General features: G+C 54.5%; 2 protein-coding genes across 4 annotated transcripts in view; one reads left to right on the top strand and one right to left on the bottom strand.

The window, feature by feature from the left end:
- The window catches only part of NEK4 (NIMA related kinase 4), a 48,837-nt gene extending 40,485 nt beyond the window's left edge, over nt 1-8,352 (bottom strand). The window contains exon 1 of the mRNA XM_014564060.2: nt 8,224-8,352. The gene's annotated coding sequence lies outside the window, so the exon portion shown is untranslated. The remainder of the gene's footprint in view (nt 1-8,223) is intronic.
- ITIH1 (inter-alpha-trypsin inhibitor heavy chain 1) lies at nt 2,043-15,505 on the top strand. 3 transcript variants are annotated; one of them, XM_006190390.3, is made up of 22 exons: nt 2,043-2,199; nt 2,423-2,443; nt 2,697-2,863; nt 3,254-3,358; nt 3,711-3,873; nt 4,427-4,540; nt 5,904-6,029; nt 6,115-6,231; nt 6,935-7,103; nt 7,193-7,318; nt 8,242-8,423; nt 8,671-8,856; nt 9,919-10,058; nt 10,654-10,808; nt 10,906-10,920; nt 11,295-11,315; nt 11,776-11,856; nt 11,975-12,088; nt 13,137-13,338; nt 14,189-14,361; nt 14,960-15,071; nt 15,227-15,505. In XM_006190390.3, exons 1-22 carry the CDS (start codon nt 2,098-2,100, stop codon nt 15,354-15,356), a joined length of 2,721 nt encoding a protein of 906 aa, XP_006190452.1. In that variant the 5' UTR covers nt 2,043-2,097; the 3' UTR covers nt 15,357-15,505. The 3 variants fall into 3 exon arrangements, 2 of the variants coding, with proteins under 2 accessions (XP_006190452.1, XP_032314215.1); XM_032458324.1 differs by having other exon boundaries at nt 14,189-14,270; nt 15,227-15,367; XR_004312138.1 differs by lacking the exon at nt 14,189-14,361 and having other exon boundaries at nt 15,227-15,367.
- Nucleotides 15,506-17,164: the final 1,659 nt, after the last annotated feature.

The following is a 17,164-nucleotide window of genomic DNA, read 5'->3' as shown; positions in this document are numbered from 1 at the left end:
ACTGCAGTGTGAATTCCCTGAGCACTAGGCTGGGCCTGCCAGCTTCAACACCCCAAACCCAGCGGTTGGCATGGGGTTGGCATACAGCAGGTGTGAGTGGATGAACTGGGGGCTGATGAATGAATGGGTGAAAGATTACCCACCTACATGGATCAGGAAAAAGCCTCTACGGCTGCAGCTGAGAGTCACAGAGGGCCACGGGCTGGGTGAGATGGAAGGGTCGGTAGGGGCCAGATCATGGAGGAACTGAGTTGGTATAAGCAGTAAATGAATTAGGACACAAAAGATGAGGAGAAGTGGGCCAGGTGCTAGTCACTGTTAGCGCTCTCCATACCCTTTCTCCTCCCCAGGTCATACACATGTGTTTCTAGCACCTTCTATGAAGCAGGCTGGGTGCTAGCCATCTCCTAACAACGCAGTCTTGATCTTGCCATGTACTTGCTCAAATATCATTGTTTCCTACCCAAAAGACAGGTCACTTTCAGACCCATCCCAAACTACTTCCCAGCCTCCCTCCCCACTCTCTTCACACAGACACCTGAACCTTTCCCAGTAGCGCTTCACACTTACCCGTCTGCTTTTCTCTTCCTGTCCCCCCACCCTCACTTCCTTCCCAAGCACAGCTCTGTTTCCCAGACACCTCCTCCAGGAGCCTTCTTCAAGGCCCTGTGGGAGATGGGCTTCACCTCTTCCAGATTTCTACAGCTCCCTCAGGCTCCTCTTTAGCTTCTGGCCACTCCTGGGATTCACTGGGCTTCCTCTAACTTGTCTGACTCATTTTCCCAAGGCATCAGCTCACTGAATGCATCAAGGCACTTGAGTTTTGTCATTATGGTCCCTGGCACTGTGCCCAGCCCAACACAGGGCTCAGTTGATACTGTGCAGGAAATCAGCAGAAACTCCAATGTATAATTTCATGTTGATCCCTCTCATCTTCCATAAAGGCCAGAAAACAGGCCAGAAGGGCATTTCTGGCCTGGGGACAATAAACCTTTTCCCAGTAGTTGCTTTGTGAGACAAAGTCCAGGACAAGCAAACAGATCAAACAGGCCTCTGAGCCCTGTCACCATATCGGGGTCATGGCCACCAGTCCATCCTAACCAGGGCCACAGAGTGGATTGACCAGGGGTCATGTCTGTCCAGTGTGCTGAGACTTATGAGGGTCAGGGAGGGTTTGTGCATAAAAATTAAGAAATTGCAGGTACGAGATGAGTCTCTAGGGTCTTTGACTGCTTCTCTTTTCTTCGTAATAATGCAGAGGGCCTACCTGTCGTTAACATGACAGGCTTGGGCCTTGGGGTCTGAAAGGTCTGAGTTTGAATACCTGCTCTTTTACTTGTTGTGGGACCGATGTCCCAGGGACATCATGAGGATAAAATTAGATCATAAAGGGCTTAGAGCAACACATGGCTCATAATCTGCCCTCCATCACAAAAGCATGGCATTCATCTTTGTCTTCACCATACCTGCCAAGCACCCCTGCCCAGAATGAACAATGAGGCTTACTTCCACTCTTCTTTCCAAATCTGGGCAAGAAGGTCCAGAGAGATAAAACAACTGTCCTAAAGCATGGGTCACCAATTATGCACCCATTATGAACTACTAGAGTTGGTGCCATCAGAAAGAAGGATGTGGGCAGACACGTTCCAAGCCACTGTGTCTCCTTCCCGGGCCAAAGTGGGACTGTCCAAAAGTTTTGCTTCTGCTTAAAGGATTTTGAAAGTAACACCTAATGAAGCTGAGAAATCCATTTTTAAACTGTGGCTTCTTGACACCCGCCACCGTGTCACTGGTGTTGCCCCTGTGCCAGACCCAGGAATAAATGAGCCATCTGGGTCTTCACAGTTCACGTTGGCTGAGTGCAGTCTACACCAAGGGGCACAGTCTGAGTCTGGTCAGGAGTTTACACAACTGAGAACCACACCCACCCCCCCAACCAAAGAGAAAGCTTTCACTGTCAATTTTTGATCTCCCAAGTATAATATTTGCCTTTACCTTGTCTAATGTTTAATCCATGTTTATCCAGCATTTTATTGATTACTGGTCTGAGTGAAGTAACAAGGCAGCAGAAGGAGCCTCGAGACCGTGGACGGCACCATGGGGCTGCGGGGGCTGTTCTGCCTGTGCCTGGTGTCCCTCCTCGCCCTGCAGGCCGTGCCTGCTCAGGGGTCACCCACAGGCAGTCCCAAAGGCATTAAGGTATGTGGGTAAACCTTTGGGTTAGGAACAGGCAGCTGAGCCTGGATGGGGCCCCAGGGACTGAGACTATCCCCACCTACCTCGACTTCCTCAGAATGGAGAGGAGACCTCCCAGCAGCATGCGGGAGGGGAGCAGAGGCTGTGTCCCACTTCCATCCCTTAATAGGTAGGGTATGGTCCCCTGTGCATTCACATTCACATTTGCCTTGCTTTTGTTTTACAGAATCGACAGCCTGTGGACACAGTGAGTTAGAGTCTTGGCAAAGGGGTCTGTGGTAGGGCCATTCTTACGCCTATGTCCCCCACACCCTGCTTCAGGGGTGTGTGCCTGGGCAGAGGGACTCCTGTCTCCTGGAAATGGGGGCTTTCCCACCCACCTCAAGCCCCACGGCCCAGTCTCAAGCATCCAGAGCGGCCCCCATGTGAGAGCTGGGTGCCGAGGTCTCTCATGGCTCAGAGGCCCCATCCCAGGTCACCTCCCTCCCATTTCACTTTAGAGTGTCGACGGCGTGGTCATCCGGAGTTTGAAAGTCAACTGCAAAGTCACCTCTCGCTTTGCCCACTATGTCATCACCAGCCAAGTGGTCAACAGCGCCAATGAAGCCAAGGAAGTGGCCTTCGATGTGGAAATCCCCAGGACAGCCTTCATTAGTGACTTTGCCATGTGCGTGCCCCACCTGGCTCACCAGGCCCACCCTGAGACCATGGCTCAGCATGGCCAGATAGTGCAGTCCTCCCCCTTAGCCCCAAGGGCCACAGGCCACCTCCAGCTCTGAGGTCCAGAAAAACCCTTTAGGTCTGCTTTGGGCTCCCATCTTGGAGAGCAAACTGGAATCTCTGACAGTCTGTTTTCAGCCTAGGGCCCAAGGAACAAAGGCAGCACCCATGGCTTCTTGCTGGACCCCATGACCCCCATCTCCCAGCCGTGGGGCCCCTGAGCAACTCTTGGGGCAGTGGGAGGCTCCTCAGCACTCGGGGCTGGGAGCTCCCCTGATACAAAGGCCCTGTGTGGTCAGGGAGGGGCACCTCCCTGAGGGCTTCTTCCCCACTGTAGCACAGCAGATGAAAACACATTTGTTGGGGACATAAAGGACAAAGTGACTGCCTGGAAGCAGTACCGGAAAGCAGCCATCTCAGGAGAGAACGCCGGCCTCGTCAGGTGAGCTCTGGGCCCTGCTGGCCCAGTCTCTGGTGCTGCCTCCCCGCCAAGAAAGAGCTGAGGGCTGCCAGGTGGTCTTGGGTAGAGAGCCGCCCCAGGCTGATGGGCAATGAGCAAACAGCCCAAACCCACTGCTGCCACAGGTTGGTGTTGACCTGCCGTCTCCCAGACCCACCACTGGAGAAGTGGGGCCTGACCCAGACCAGCCGGCTAAGACAAGGGCGCGGGTCAAGGAAATCTGGGAGCAGCCCTAAAATAAGAGAAGTTGATTCTGAGGACCATGCTTTAGGTGACAAGGACCCAAGTCATTTACCTTTTGCCTGTCTGTTGTTGCCCTTGGTGGCATGTCCAGGGCCTCGGGGAGAACGATGGAGCAGTTCGCCATCCACATCACTGTCGGTCCCCGGAGCAAGGCCACGTTCCGGCTGACCTACGAGGAGGTGCTGAGGCGACGGTTTATGCAGTATGACATCATCATCAAGGTCAAGCCCAAGCAGCTCGTGCAGCATTTTGAGGTAGATCGCAGGTGACCACATGCAGGGGCGAGGTCGCAGGATCTGAGCCCCTGCCTCTCCCTCACTGTGGCTCCGAGCGTTGGTTTGGCACCCACCATGTGCTGTCCCAGGGCTGAGCATGCAGGGAGGGGACTGGCTCCTCAGAGTGGGCTCTGATGGCTCTTCGTGGGCAGGGAACTCCAACCTCTTCCTTCTCTCTGAGCCTTGGCTTGCTCAACTGTTATAAATGAGGGTTCTGCCTGTCCCAGGACTGCCACAGGGATCATGAGAGATATTGAATGTCCAGGTAGTTTGTAAACCAGAAAGTCTGGAGCAGCCTGAGGGGCTGTGGGTGTCACTGGCACCTTAGTGGTGGTGGAATTGAGGGGCACAGGCATGCACACCTTCATTTGGCCAATGTTTTTGGAGTGCCTATGTCATGCCAGGCCCTATGCTGAGAATTGGGTGGATGGTACACACAGGAGGTGGCCGGGATAAACGTAGGCTCTTGGCTGAGACTTGATGATGGCTCCCCAGTGGGAGCCTTGGTGCAGGATTTGCTTCAATGCCACAGATTGACGTAGACATCTTCGAGCCCCAGGGGATCAGCAAGCTGGATGCCCAGGCCTCCTTCCTCAGCAAGGAACAGGCAGCCCAACTGATCAAGAAGTCCTTCTCAGGGAAAAAGGTGTGTGGGATGGCTGGGGGGTGGCAAGCCCTCAGGGACTTCTCATCTTGGCCCAACCAAGCAGGGGATGCAGGCCAACCTAGGGGTGAGAGATGGGGGAACTCCACCCTCCTAGCTCTCAGAGCACTTGGCCAAAGCCTGTGTGCTCTGGCTGGGGAGGGTGCTGATGCCGGCTGCCTGGTCTGGGGAGAGTTGCTGCCTTGCCTGATGGCTCAGTTTCCTCTTTGCCCGTGAGAAAGCATAGGGCATGCGTGCAAACTTCAGGTGCTGTTGTGATCAGGATTCCAAACTCTAGTGTTCTCGGAAACACGATTAAGTTTGGAAAGGCCTTTGGCCTACCAGCCACTTGCCACTCATCACTTTCCACCTATCTGCAGGAATTCCAGAAGCCCCCTGCTTGGTCCTATCCCGGGTACCAGAGGAGTGTGGCACACGGGTGGGTGATACCAGCTAGTGCCCTAATTTGCACTCAACTGGAGCCAGGAGCAAACTGTTTATTTCCCACCCACTTTTGGCAGTGACTCCATAAGAACTCACTTAAAAGAAATGTTTCTCACAGTTTTGGAGGGGTTCCTTTGAAACGAAATATGATACCCTAAGTGGGGAAGGTATAGCTCAGTGGTAGAGTACGTGCTTAGCATGCATGAGGTCCTGGGCTCAAGCCCCAAAACCTCCATTTAATCAATCAATCAATCAATAAGCCTAATTTCCTCCCCCCAAAAAACAACAACAGCAACAGATCTGACACCCTAGAGTGTTAGCAAACAGGCTTGCTTTTAGCAGGGAGCCAAGGGGATGAGTCTTTGTCTTCCTAATAATTCTTTCCAAAAAATTTTTAAATGAGCATATCTTACTTTTATACCAAACAAGAAGTGAAAATAAAAAGTTCTTTAAATAAAATGGGAGGAGTACAGAAGTATAGAAATGTATCGAGGACAAACCACCCTTAATTTCCCTGAGCACCAGCACCAAGTCCAGCCAGACCTCACCTCCCACTCTGGGCCTTCCTTCCAGCACCTGCTTTTGGTCTATCCAGGCAGGCTCCGTTTTCCAGCACAGTGCCATAGATTTGCTTTTTTCACTTGACAGTTTGAATTGACCAATGTCTCTTGGGCTCTCACGCACTATTATTTTGTTTATATCATGTACCCAAAGTGATGATGCTCAGTGTAGAAAGTCCCAATAATTCAGAAGCATCTAACAAAAGAAACAGGTCTTCTCTCCCACCAGCTACAGGGGTGTACCTCCCACCAGACTCATTCCTATGCCTACGCAACACACACACACACAGACGCACACGCGCGCACACACATCTTATGTTGTCTTTGCAAACAAGTAATGCTCACACCCTTGCTGGTTCCAGGGTCACGTGCTTTTCCGCCCCACAGTGGGCCAGCAGCAATCTTGCCCTTCATGCTCTACGACCTTGCTGAAAGGGGACTTCAAGGTGACCTATGATGTCAATCGGGACAAGCTCTGCGACCTCCTGGTGAGCCGGAAGCTTCCAGCCCAAGCCTCAGAAGGCCGGCAAGGGAGCTTGGGAGAGAGGCTTCACTCATCCCTTTGTGTTTCAGGTCACCAATAACCACTTTGCCCACTTCTTTGCCCCCCAAAACCTGACGAAACTGAACAAGAACGTGGTTTTTGTGATTGACATCAGCTCCTCCATGGAAGGCCAGAAATTGAAGCAGGTAAACTGTGCTTCCTCTAAATGGTTAACCCAGCAGAAGCTTCTTCAGCTCCATCACCCACCCCACACTGGTTTTGTCTCCAGAGTCTGGGTTTGGGCTTTCTGCTCCTGGTCATAGGCAGGTTGATTTAATAGGAAATCCTGGTGGGGGGATCTGGAATCAGCCACTTCCTCCCTGTGCAACAGAGGGCAAGAGCATTCCGTTCCCCTCAATGGCAAAAAACAGGCATGTTGACAGTTCCCACAGGGTCATGGGGCTGACCAGTGGGAGTGTGCTTGGAAGTGGAGACCTGCACCCTAGGCGAGCGGGGTTGATGATAGTGGTCCATGGAAGATGGCTCACAGCAGGGCACAGCCCACTCCCACAGCACTTGGCGTACCCTAGGGTGCAGTGTAACCATGGCTGGACAAGCAGAGTTTTAGAAACTCAGCCCCTTGGGGTCCTCTGTCTTAATCCTGCCCCACTCGAACTCCTGGTCATGTCCTCTCCCCACACTGGATCCCTTGACATTCTCCATCCCCCTCAGATACCCCAGGGCCCAGCAGGACGCCTCTCTCCTGGCACCACCTGGCTGTCCTGTCCATCCCCTCCTGCTTGTCCACTATGTAACTCTACCCTGTGGACCTCTGAAATGGGTATCTGGAGGTGACAGGAGGCACTATCCTGGGGCCCTGTCCCTCTACTGACTGTCCTGTCCTTACAGACCAAGGAGGCACTCCTTAAAATCCTGGGGGACATGCGGCCAGGGGACTACTTCAACCTGGTCCTCTTTGGGTCTGCAGTGGTGTCATGGAGGGACTCGCTGGTGCAGGCAACCGCCGCCAATCTGGACGCGGCTCAGAACTTCGTGCGGCGTTTCTCCCTGGCCGGGTGTAAGGGCAGGGGTCTGGGGCCACCTTGATGTCACCTCTGTCCTCTCAGATTGAGGGCATACACTGATCTGCTTTCTCTTTTTTTACAGCTACAAACATGAATGATGGTTTGCTCCAGGGAATTGAGATCTTGAACAAAGCTCAGGGAAGCCTCCCAGAACTCAGCAACCATGCCTCCATTCTCATCATGTTGACAGACGGCGAGCCCACAGAGGGTAAGTGCCCCGAGGGCCACCTTGGGAGGTGGTGATCTCTACATTACCAAAGGCATTCAAGCTGAACTTGGAAACCCAACCACTGGGGATGCTGTCAGGGGTAGAAAGGCTCAGGGTAAAGCCAAGCAAGCACTGGTCTAAAAACAGTTCAGATCATAAAGTCTGCAGGAGCTCCGAGGTGTTCTTCTGTCTTGAGTTGGGAAACGGGAAGTTTCTGCATGACACAGGGTTGCACAGGGCCCAGGAGGACAGGCAGGACTCCTAGGTTGAGTTTAATGAACTATGTATTCAGCACCGACTGAGTGCCAAGCATGGAATTAGGGACTAAAAAGAGATACTAAGAGAGCAAGACACGTCTCTGCCCTTAAGGAGCTCACCGTCCACAGACCCAAGAGCAGATGCTCTGTCAGGAGCCCCGAAAGAACAGGGTGCTAGGAGGCTGTAGAACCACAGAAAAGAGACACCTGGGCCAGGCAGGGTCCCAGCAGTCCTCCTGGAGGAGGTGACCCTGGAGCTCAGTCTGGATGGTGGAGAGAAGCAGGAAGGGATCTCTAGCAGAAGGGGCAGCTTGAGCAAAAAAAGGTTTGTGCACCGGCAGGGCCTGCCCAGGAACTGCAGGCATGTGCAGAGTAGGTGAAACAGAGTGGAAAGGTCAGCAGGACCTCACAGGCCATGGCGAGGAGCCGTGGGAGGGTTTAGAGCATAATCAGATTCATGAAGATGAGCAAAGTCTGAGAGGAGCTGTTAGTAGCTGTTGCAGTCACGCAGGAGACCCAGTGAGAGGCACTGCCTCAAGATGCCAGTGGGGGCTGGAGATGGTCTGAGATGAGAGGCTTGGTCCCAGGGAGTGTGCCCCAAAGATCTCTCATGCCCCACATGCCTGTGAGCTGGTATCCCTTCCCTACCTGGATGTGTGGCTGCAGGGGTGACGGATCGTTCTCAAATCCTCAAGAATGTCCGCAAGGCCATCCAGGGCAGGTTCCCGCTCTACAACTTGGGCTTCGGCCACAACTTGGACTTGAACTTCCTGGAGGTCATGTCCCTAGAGAACAACGGACGTGCCCAGAGGATCTATGAAGACCATGATGCCACCCAGCAGCTGCAGGTCTTCTCCTCCCCGAGCCCCTTGATGCACAGCATGCCACGGGAGCACAGCCTTGGCAGCCATATACCCATCAGCCTAGAGGAACAGATAAAGCTCTGGCGGGGGTGTGAATTAGCTGCGTGACATCAAGCCAGTTACTTAAATTCTAAGCCTGTGATCCTGACACCCCATTTTGTGAGTGGGTTTCCTGTTAGATGTCTAGGGTAACCCACTGGCTCTGAGGCTGCACCCCCCACCACCCCTGCAGGGTTTCTACGACCAGGTAGCCAACCCCTTGCTGACGGATGTGGAGTTGCTGTACCCCCAGGATACCGTCTCAGCCCTGACCCAGCACCACCATAAACAGTACTATGAAGGCTCGGAGATCATGGTGGCTGGGCGCATCGCTGACCACAAACTGAGCAGCTTCAAAGGAGATGTGCGGGCTTACAGGGTAAACAGTGAGCGGTGGAGGGTGGGGAAGCTGGGCAGCACCCAGAAGCTCCAAATCCACACTGCTCCCCACCCCGTGCCCCCAGGGGCCTCTCTTTCCCCAGAGTAGTGCCCTCACCCTACCATGCCACAGCCCCTCACAGGCGAACATTCCTCCAATGCAGGCGTCCTGGAGGCAGGCTAGAGTGGGGCCTACGTGGCCTTGACTAGTTGTAGTCCCTTGGCCCCAAATGGACCACCTGTTACTCCTCACATCATTCCTCCAAAAACACGAGACAGCGAGAGGCCAGCCTCTTCATTCTCAAGTGACAGCCATTTCCTAAGTATCTTCTACGCATGCAGCTTTGTGCAACAGTGCAGAGCGCGTGTGCATGTGCACACTGGGGGATCACGGGGGTGTGAGAGCTGGACCTGCCCTGCAGGGCATGCACACTAGCCGTCCAGTGTGGTAGAGGGTTCAGAACTCTGGCTCTGAGTGAGGACCACTGAGCTAGACTTTGGCTCCACTCTGACCAGCTGGGTGATCTTGATCAAATGGGTCCAGCTCTCTAGGCTTTTCTGTACCACCGGGGTAACACTGCACTAGAAAGCTGTGTGGAGGAAATTAAAGAATCCATTTAATATACTTATGCCATGCCTTGTGCATGCAATGCCCTTGGGAAGCGGTGCCTCCATTATTGTAGCTGGGGAGGAAAGGCACATTCTTATGCTGTGACAAGTTGATTGGTGCCCAGGGACATGGTGGGCATTTGGAGGTGTGAGGTGTAGTGGCAACAGCTACACCGTGGAGTGGCCGGGTGCTTCTTGGCATCCCCCAGAGATAGTAATTCCATGAGGGCAGGGCTAGTCCTCCTTCCCTGGGATCCCCAGGGCCTTGGCCAACTTGGCTTCTAGAAGGGGCTTAGCACTTTTGCTGGAAGGAGTGGATGGATGAGGATGAGGAGAGCAGGCTCAGGAAAGGTGGGAGGGGGGTGCTAAGAATGGAGCTACAGAGACCAGACAACAGTGGCGCCCCTCAGAGCCCTCCATGGTGTACAGCCTCTCACCCCATCACCTCCCTCAGGAGGGCCAAGAATTCAAGACAACCTGCCTGGTGGATGAGGAAGAGATGAAGAAACTGCTCCAAGAGCGGGGCCACATCCTGGAGAACCATGTCGAACGCCTATGGGCCTACCTCACCATCCAGGAGCTGCTGGACAAGCGGTATGAGCCCAGTGGCTGCTGGGCTAGTGGGGTGGTGTGTTGGAGAGAACCACCACCCCAGAGCACCCTCAACCTCTGGGCCTTTGGACTGAGAAGGGGCGGTTCTGGGCCTTCGAGGTTGCAAGCGGGTCAAATATACTGTCCTCCAACTTTGCTTGCTAAGTTAATATCAACCAGGCAGTCAACAGCGTGGGCAGGCCTACTAGGGGCATAGGGCAGCCCACTGTTTCCCCTATTGAGCTGCAGTCAGGGAGGCTGCCCTTTACTGGGGGGCTGCTGTTTCCAGACACTCATTGAATCCTCACAACATGCTGAGCAAGCCCAGGCTCAGAGAGGTTAGACCGCTTGCCGGAATCTCACATCTGTTAAATTCTCTGTATATTTCTGAGGCAGCTCCCCAAGCCCGGCCAGATCTCCAGGTTTTCTCTGTGAGAGGTCTTTAAACTATGAGGTCCTTGAAGACAGCCCCCAAACGGGGTGCTGCAGGTGCTTAGTGCAGGTTTGTTGCATAAGTGAACAAAGGACTGAAAGGATGAGGGAGTGCAAGTCTACTGTTGTCCAAGCTGTGGGCTTGGGGCCAGCGTCTATCTCGCAGGATGAAGCTGAAGGGGGAGGAGAAGGCCAATGTGTCAGCCAAGGCCCTGAAGATGTCAATGGACTATCAGTTCGTGACCCCGCTGACCTCAATGACCATCAGGGGCATGGCGGACCAGGACGGCCATGAGCCCATCATTGACAAGCCTCTGGAGGGTATGGGCTCTGCAGAGGGGAGGCTGTGGGCATGCAGAGGCTTCTGAGATCCAAAAACCCCTGAGCTTTAATTCTCTTTCCTTTCTTTCCTTTCCAGATTCTCCACCCTTGGGTGAGTTTTTAAATCATGTTGATTTTCATGAGGGGCTTCAGGTGGCCAAGCAAGTGGCACATGCTCCCCGCCCCCACATTTCTTCTGCTCCACCCCTGTGGTCTCTTCCTTCCCCAAGATGCCCTTCCCCACTTTGCTACAAGTTGCTCCCTCCTGTGTGCTTGGGGGCCCTCAAGTAGCCTGAATCCTCACCCTCATCTCATCGGGGCCCTATGTGTGAGCGTTGAGCTCTATGAGGAGGGCTGGGACCTCCAGGAAGAGGGCTGGCCCAGGCCTGATTGGTCTCTGGGCCTGGGCGTGCTTGGGGAATGAGGCACGTGCCTTCCATGTGGGGTAGGGAGGCTGACGCTGTCCTCAATCATTATCCTTTACAGAGATGCTGGGACCCAGAAAGAGTAAGTGGCAGCCATTCTGATGACACACATCTCTACCCCTCTACTCCACATGGCCGTCCCTCAGGCTGTGCATTCAGTCCTGAGCAAAGCCCAGGGCATCACCCATCTGCCTGATGAGGAAATGATAGCCGAAGGCTTTCCTCCCTTGTTCCAGAGCTCCTCACGGCCTCCCACTGGGAACCCTCAGAACACTTACCCTGACCTGGGCCTGGCCTCCCCAACCTTATGCCACCAGATCCACCAGGTTCCCGTGGAAGGAGACAGAGACGGGGCAGGCCACCCTGCTGGGACACACTGCCATTCCCACCCCCTAAGAGGCATCAAAGGCTCTGTGTCCACTCCCGCCCCTGTGGCCTCAGGCCAGCCCTCCTGGGTGGGAGGAACCTTGGAAAAGGAGCCAGCAGCTCCAGGGAAGGCCCAGCTGCCTCCTTTCTAAATGCCATTCGCTCTTGCCGGTCAGCATTTGTGTTAGCGGCCTCGCAGCCTTCTCCAACGCGCCCCAGCTCCAACACCCCACATTTGCCAAACAAAGTGACCTACGGTGAGTCCGTCAGGGGCTGGGGGGGGTCTGAGGGACACCCTTGCTTGGTTGAACCCTGTCCCTGGCTGGCCCCCTCTGCCTGATGCTCAAGCTAATGGACTCCATGCTGTGCCCCCAGTGGACACTGACCCCCACTTCATCATCCACGTGCCCCAGAAGAAGGACGCCCTATGCTTCAATATCAACGAGGAGCCTGGAGTGGTCCTCAACCTGGTGCAGGACCCTGACACAGGTAGGGGTGACATCACACCCTCTGCCAGACAAGGTGGGGCCTGGGCTCCTCCACCCTTGCCCCCAACATTCAGCCATGAACAGAACAGTGGCTGGGGACTCTACCGTCCCACCCGGTGTACCCATCACCTGGCTGGAGTTAACCTGCCTCCTTCAAGTCCAGTCCACCTGTCTGGGCCCTATACAGGGACTGCTTCATAGGCATGTGACCTGTGCAGCGCACAGGACCCTACACTTAGAAGAGCCCCACTCTTGGTTTAATACTCTACTGTTATGTCTTGAAATTCTTAACAGCTTTTGAATGAGGGGCCCCTCATTTTCATTTTGTACTGAGCCCTGCAAATTATGCAGCAGCCCTGCCCCCGCCTTTCCCCTCCTCATGCCTGTGGGGGCCTTGGAGCCCACCTCCCCAGCAGGGCTTGGCTGATGGGAGCCACGCCCGCTTCTCCCACCCTCCCAGTCCAGTCAGGCCATGCTAATGTTTGTTGAATGCCTCCTAAGGGCTGGGGACAAGGGAACCGAGACAAAGTCCCTGCTCCCATGGAGTTTAGGGAAGGGAGATAAACAGGTGGACACATTCTTAGCTGACAGTTTCAGAGCCTGAGATGTGCTGTGTACGGATAGTGAAGATGAGGAGGGGGCTTCTTGGCTGCTCAGATCAGAGGCCTCTGCAGAGAGGCCCCACAAATTCACCTGCACTTACTGTGATCTGTCCCTGTGTCAGGATCTGGGGTCACAGAGAAGGAGCCGTCCCAAGGCTTGTCCTCAGGGAGGCAAGACCTCCTTTGGGGCCCAGAACGAGGGTGCTGAGAATGGGAGAGTTAGAGTGGTGGGAGGGGAGGGAGATGGTGCTGCGTGCATCCTGCACCAGTCCTAAAGGCCTCCTTCCTTGGGAAGGGGAGACCCTCAGAGACCAAAGAGGGCGTGGAGTGGGTGGAGACTGGAGCATCTCCCAGGAAGGAGGCTGGGCAGGAGCAAAGGCCAGCTGGTGGGGCTCTAGAGAGAGCTGGCCTCCTTGACCTGGATGTCCCACCTCGCACCCACTGCAGGCTTCTCAGTGAATGGGCAGCTCATTGGCAAGGAGGCCCGAAGCCCTGGACAGCATGAGGCCACGTACTTTGGACGGCTGGGGATCGCAAACCCCGCAACAGGCTTTCAGCTGGAAGTGACTCCTCAGAACATTACGCTGAACCCTGGCTCCGGTGGACCCGTGTTCTCCTGGAGGGACCAGGCCTCACTGCGGCAGGACGAGTATCTGGGCTGGGGCCACGGCCTGGGAGGGAAGGCAGGGGTGGGTGCGGTGAGGGCCAAGACAAAGGCCCAGAGCTGCTTGAGCCTGCTGGGCCCTCATCCCCCTGAGCTGTGTCAGTGACCGATGTCCGTGTGGGTTGTGCAGACATGTCGGGCCCTGTGGTTCCTGGACACGTGCTTTGGACCTGGCTGCCTAGATGTCCGTGCTCCCATGACACTCCCGCCCTCAGTCCACCCCCATCTCCACCAAACAAAGCCTACCTCTTCCGTGAAGCCATCCTAGTCTTTTCCTCTGCTGAACTCCAGCATTTTCTGGGCTTCTCTTGCAACATCTGTCTTAGTATGCCTTGCCATGTCTCCCTCCTTCCCCCTCTCCCTCCCTCCCTTCCTTCCTTCCTTCCTTCCACAATCTCTGCTGAGCACCAGAGCCCAACATGAGGTAGCAGAGCTATAGAGTGAGGTGGGCAGAGTGTGATGTGGAGGACACAGATAATGAGTGGGCGTCAAAGAACACAGACTCGGACAGGCTGGAGTCCAAGTCCTGGCTCTACTGCTTACCAGCTGTGTGACCTTGGGCAAGTTGTTTAACCTCTCTGAGCCTCAGTTCTCATAGGATAAGAGTGGGAACTGAATGATGCAGTTTGCACAGAGCACTTAGCACAGGATCTAACACACTATAAGGGCCCCATACATAATAGCAACACATGGGAAGGAGCATGGAGCAGGTAACACCCAACTATATGGAGATAAGGGGTTGAGACATGAGAGCTGGGTCCCAGAGGACAAAGATGGCTGGCTGGAGGGGGTGCAGTGAAGCGGCACCTGCCCTCATGGCCACCTGGCCCCACAGGGTGGTGGTGACCATCAACAGGAAGAGGAACCTGGTGGTGTCTGTGGAGGACAGGGGCACCTTTGAGGTCGTCCTGCACCGGGTATGGAAGGGGAGTGCTGTCCACCAGGACTTCCTGGGCTTCTACGTGCTGGATAGTCACAGGATGTCAGCGCGGACGCATGGGCTGCTGGGTACGGCTGGCTAGAATTGCAGAGCTGTGGGGTGGGGTGTTGAAGCCAGTGGACTCACCATGGGTCAGCAGTGCAGCCAGGCACCAGGACAGGTCCACCTCCAACGTGTCCTCCAAGGCTCAGAGCTTCCAAGAGGACTTGTCTTGGTTGAGGGTCTTATCTCTCAAAAAAGCTGCAATCAAACACACAGTGAAAATGATGCTTAAGTGAGCCTGGGATCGAGTGAGAAGAGGTCCGATTAGCAAATGGAAAGGTTCAATAGACTCCCAGAGACCTCCTGGGTGGGATGGGTCATCAGCCACACCACTTCTCCTTGTGGCCTCCTGCAGACCCTGCTCCCTACCTCTCAAACCTCCTCCTCAGCCAGATTCCTTTGAAATTGGTCCAAAAAGACAGGAGGTACAACCACCTGGCAATATATCTGCTTCTCTATAGTAGGTGAACTAAAGGTGGCTCCTGATGCCAAAATTTATCAGAAATAGTCAAGTCCTTGAAAAAAAATGTTTTAACAACTCTAAACCTCCAGTGAGCACCTACTGGTTACAGGCAGGAATGGGAGCCCCCAGTGGTAATGGCTGCCTTCCATGTGCCTTTCCAGGACAATTCTTCCATCCCTTTGATTACCAAGTGTCCGACCTCCATCCAGGCACTGACCCCACAAAAACAGACGCCACAATGGTGGTGAAGAACCGCCGGCTAACAGTCACTAGGTAGGTGAGCTGCTCTCCCAGCATCTCTGCCCCTGGTGTTTCCCAGCGTTGGTCCAGGGCTTCCTCCAGGGATCACATGGGTGGGGTGGGCTTCCTGGGAAGGTACAGTCTTGCTGGATCCAAAAGGTGACCCCAGCTGGCCTGTCTCTCCTTAGGGGCTTACAAAAAGACTACAGCAAGGACCCCCGGCATGGGACTGAGGTGACCTGCTGGTTCATCCATAACAATGGGGATGGACTGATTGACGGCATTCACACTGACTATATTGTCCCTGACATCTTCTGAGCCCCCGGTCAGCACATTGGTCTTCCTTTGGGACCACGGCAGAGGAGGAGGGCAGCATCATGACCTGCTACCAAGGCCACACCTCTCTATCCAAGCTGGTCCCCTATGTCAAAGCACTCATGACTTCTATTAAAGAGAGGCTATGTCCAGTCCAGGCTGGCTGCTTTTGGGGAGAGAGGATGGCAGGCAGGCAACTCAAGATATTGCCCCTTAGAAGGGCTCAGGAGACACAGCAGACCTGGAGGCTTGGAAGGAGCCCACACACCACCCTGTTGTTCTCTGTAGCTGCCTGGCCCCATGCCCTCTGAGTGCCCTGAGGGTCCCGTGCACACAGTTCCCCCTACAGGTCCAGAGACCAAAGGACACTCTGGCAGCACGTACAGGAAGGACCAGCAATGGCCACAGCTGACTAGGTGCTTCCTGTAGCCAGGCACCGTTCTAAGTGCCTCAGCTGAATTAACTAAATGTATGTTCCCAGCAGCCCTTGGGGATACTTTTATCACAACCTTTACAGCTGAGGTTAGGTAATTTGTCCCAAATCACACTCATCTTGTAATTGGCAGAGCAGCTGGAACTTGAACCCATGCTGTCTGGCATCAACATCTGCGTGCTTAACCAGCCCATGTAAATACTCCTGTCAGGCTAGGGGGCTGATGGCCAAAGCCTGTTGGGATTTGCTTCTAGATAGCCCAAAGTATACTTAAAATGAGCATATGAAAGAAACACATGAACTATACATGGACTTGGGGGCCTGAAGAAGTCCTACCGGGAGCTGGGGGCTTACCCACTGGGGTCAGGGCCTCAGGGGGCAGTTCCTGGGCTTCCACCTTCCACTCCATTTCTCAGCTGGGGGTTTGCAACCTCTGACAGCAGACATGGTATTTCCCCAAAGCAGGGACGGCCACTGCCCAGAAGCTGTGATTTCAGGGACCAGGAATAGCAGTTCTCTGACTCCTCACACTGATGCCTGGAATTACGCCTTCCATGCTCCTTCCCTGGGCTTTGCCTTGGGGCCCAGTTAAAGTGCAACATCACCAGGTGCTGGGAGACGAGCTTGCACTTTGGCAACCCCTGGCCTTCCCAGTGAAGATTGACGGGCCTCTGCCTGCTCCTTTCCAAAGGGTTTCTGCTTTTTTTTTTTTTTTTTTTTCTGCTGGCTTCTGTCCAGTTCCCACTCCAAATGAGGCTGGTGAGGGCCCAGGTCAACAACACAAATGCTGAGATCCAGGGCTGCCCCAGGCCCAGGACACAGAGCCCTGGATGGCAGGCTAAGGACATTCAGTGGAGTTGGTCCGGAGTATCCTGGGCTTCTCAAGGGAGAGCCATGGGCTGCCAGCTGGCTGGTCACCCTGAGCAAGGCCCAGCCCCACTGGGGCCTTATTTTCCCATCCTGAAGAGCAGAAATGGGGTGAAGCTGAAGATCTTTCAGATTCCATTTAATTCTAGATTTTGTATGATGACTCTGGGTCTGTTCAAGTCCCCAGCCATCCCTCAGGGACCTCCTGAGCAACCTCAGAATTTCTTATTTTGAGTTGTCCCTCCCACAGACTCCAAATATTTGGGGATGAAGCAGTAATCTGGAGGAATGGAGCTGGGAGAAGTGCCACAGGCAGCTGCAGGGCCATGGGGAGGAGCTGCTGGACAACGCTGGCAGGCTAATTCTGCCAGAGCCTCAAGGGCCCAGTAGTCAGTGACCACAGACACTGAAAATGCCCACACAAATGAGATGTCCTGGGAGCCAGACTGCAAGGCTCTTCTCTCTGCTCCCAGGTGTCAGCCCTGAGTTTGGGGCCTGCCAGCACTGAGGG

Source organism: Camelus ferus, chromosome 17 (assembly GCF_009834535.1).
Source record: "Camelus ferus isolate YT-003-E chromosome 17, BCGSAC_Cfer_1.0, whole genome shotgun sequence".
NCBI lineage: Eukaryota > Metazoa > Chordata > Mammalia > Artiodactyla > Camelidae > Camelus > Camelus ferus.
This window is presented reverse-complemented; position numbering and strand designations above follow the sequence as displayed.

Bases quoted from the DNA above. Each gene is read 5' to 3' on its own strand.
- ITIH1 (XM_006190390.3), top strand. From the start codon at position 2,098: ATGGGGCTGCGGGGGCTGTTCTGCCTGTGCCTGGTGTCCCTCCTCGCC. The intron at 2,444-2,696 runs GTGAGTTAGAGT...ATTTCACTTTAG, and splicing joins ATCGACAGCCTGTGGACACA to AGTGTCGACGGCGTGGTCAT. The intron at 8,424-8,670 runs GTCTTCTCCTCC...CCACCCCTGCAG, and splicing joins ATGCCACCCAGCAGCTGCAG to GGTTTCTACGACCAGGTAGC.